General features: G+C 46.7%; 1 protein-coding gene across 1 annotated transcript in view; it reads right to left on the reverse strand.

The window, feature by feature from the left end:
* The window catches only part of NEMP2 (nuclear envelope integral membrane protein 2), a 31,657-nt gene extending 31,028 nt beyond the window's left edge, over positions 1-629 (reverse strand). Inside the window, 1 exon segment of the mRNA XM_023763081.1 lies at positions 520-629. Coding sequence (XP_023618849.1) covers positions 520-629 — 110 coding nt within the window.
* Between the last annotated feature and the right edge of the window lie 2,003 nt (positions 630-2,632).

Raw genomic sequence — 2,632 nt, forward strand, 5'->3', positions numbered from 1 at the left:
ACCCTCCCAGTGATTGGGGCTTTATAGAGATTTATTCCTCTATGTGAAATCTAAGCCTACTTTATATTTTAAAAAACGGCTCACCTAAACGGCTCACTTAGTATTTGTTGGATTTATTTTAGGGTTAAGAGGTTCCTCTCCCTGCCTCCCCTCCCACCCGGTTCTTCGCCTCCTTTTCCTGTTTTCCTCTTTCTCTTCGCTCGGTCTACTGATCTGGAAATGCTCCTTTAAGGACTTCGTCAATCTTGAATAATACGCGTGAGAGAACCTTGCTGACACTCCTTTCGCTGCGATAGCTGCCATTTATGTGAAATATTTTTTGTTACTTTAAATCATAGCTATTGTAACGTAAACAGCTTAGAAAACAATGCAAAATAAATGTATACTCTAATGAGTTAGTAAGACGTTCTTACAGCAACACCCACAGTGAGCTATTCCATGTGCCCGAGGAAGGACAGCCTCCGTTTTGTCATTTCTGCCTCCAGCGATGTCTCAGGCTCAAGGTGCTCTAGGACCCACGTGTTCATCTTGCTGGGGGCCGGGGCGTCGGCAGAGCCCTCCACCAACACCAGGTTCCAGATGAATCCGCGCTTTTCCTTTCCGCCTCCTTCGCCGTCCGACTTCCACATCCAGACGGAGGAACTGGACTGTGGGCGTGGATGCCTCAGCCTTGGGCTCTGATGACACGTCTCTGCTCTCGCGGCTCTGTCCCAAGTCCTCCCGAGCTGCCCTTCTGAGCCTCCGCCTTCTCTTGACTTCCTGGCTTCAGCCATCGATGCCAATGGAGACGGAAGCCTTTATTTCCCACGCTGGTCTAGTTCATCTGGGAGAATGCCGTCCACTAAATTGGTTGCACAACCCCTGAGGGATTGCACTTAAAACTTTTTTTTTAAAGAAAATTTTAAAAATATATATTTTTTATTGATTTCAGAGAGGAAGGGAGAGGGAGAGATAGAAACATCAATGATGAGTGAAACTCATTGATCGGCTGCCTCCTGCATGCCCCCTACTGGAGATTGAACCGAAACCTGGGCAAGTGCCCTTGATCAAATTCGAACCCAGGACCCTCCAGTCCACAGGACACCGCTCTATCCACTGAGTCAAACCAGCTAGGGCTGCATTTAAAATTTTTTTAAAAATTGTTTTGGCCCAGCCGGAGTGGCTCAGTGGTTGAGCACCAACCTATGACCCAGGAGGTCAGGGTTCGATTCCCAGTCAGGGTATATGCCCCGGTTGTGGGCTCTATCCCCAGTAGGGGGTGTGCAGGAGGCAGCCGATCCATGATTCTCTCTCATCATTGATGTTTCTCTCTCTCTCTCTCCCTCTCCCTTCCTCTCTGAAATCAATAAAGAAATATATTTTTAAAATATTGCTTTGGTGCAGCATGGAGGAAGGGTGGTGGGAGAGAGACAGCAGACAGGTCAGGATGATTAGGGTATGAAGCAAGGCAGTGGTTTCCAACTGCCCGTGAAAGTGGTTTGGGGGCATCTGGCGTGAGTGATTATCCATTCTATTTCCTAAAAATAGGAAAACAAAAATATGAGCTGAGAAAGAAAAATAATGAATTCTGCGTGGAAGTGATGTTAAAGTACATGCAAGACGTCTCATAGGTACGTGGGTGGGCGAGTTGGAGCTTAGGGAGGAGACGTGGGCAAGATCTGGGTCCTAATTGAAGCCAAAGGATGGGAATGAAAGGTTGCCCGAGTGAGTGGAATAAGGCCCAGGAGAAGACAGCCAGGGAGGACCCTGAAGCCCAGGGCAGGAGCCTGAAGGCCGTGAGTACTCGTTTGCTAGGGCTGCTGACCGGGTGGCTTACGCAGGAGTTTACGTCCTGAAGGTTGTAGAGCAGTGGTTCTCAACCTGTGGGTCGCGACCCCTTTGGGGGTCGAACGACCCTTTCACAGGGGTCGCCTAAGACCATCGGAAAACACATCTATAATTACATATTGTTTTTGTGATTAATCACTATGCTTTAATTATGTTCAATTTGCAACAATGAAAATACATCCTGCATGTCAGATATTTACATTACGATTCATAACAGTAGCAAAATTACAGTTATGAAGTAGCAACGAAAATAATTTTATGGTTAGGGGTCACCACAACATGAGGAGCTGTATTAAAGGGTCGCGGCATTAGGAAGGTTGAGAACCACTGCTCTAAAGTTTAGAATCTAAACTACTTGAGCAAGCCGAGGCCAACCTCAGATCTTAAATCACATAATAGTGCTGAAAATGACAGAAATAGCAGCGGCTAGCACGTCTAGTACTTGGTGGGACCAGGCACCGTTCGAAGCTCTTTGCACGTGTTAATTTATTCCATCCTCACGGTGACCTTTTGAGGTAGCTACCACTTGGTCCTCATGTTACAGGTGAGGAGACATCCTGCCTGAGGTCAGCCAGCGAAGGAGCCCGTAGAGAAGAAAGACTGTGTTTTTTTTCTGAGTTTGAGTTTGGAACAGTTTTCGCACGGGAGCTGAGTCTTATGCATTTGTCTCTGTCCTTAGTTTCAAGCATAGAGAGCAAGTGTCCCGTCCACATTGAAATTAGTGCACAGGGCCAGGCCATCAAGTTAACACACAGGATTGTGTGTCATTTTGGTTTAAAAAAAAAAAAGCCTTCGTGAATCAAAA

Source organism: Myotis lucifugus, unplaced genomic scaffold (genome assembly GCF_000147115.1).
Source record: "Myotis lucifugus unplaced genomic scaffold, Myoluc2.0 scaffold_3, whole genome shotgun sequence".
Lineage (NCBI taxonomy): Eukaryota > Metazoa > Chordata > Mammalia > Chiroptera > Vespertilionidae > Myotis > Myotis lucifugus.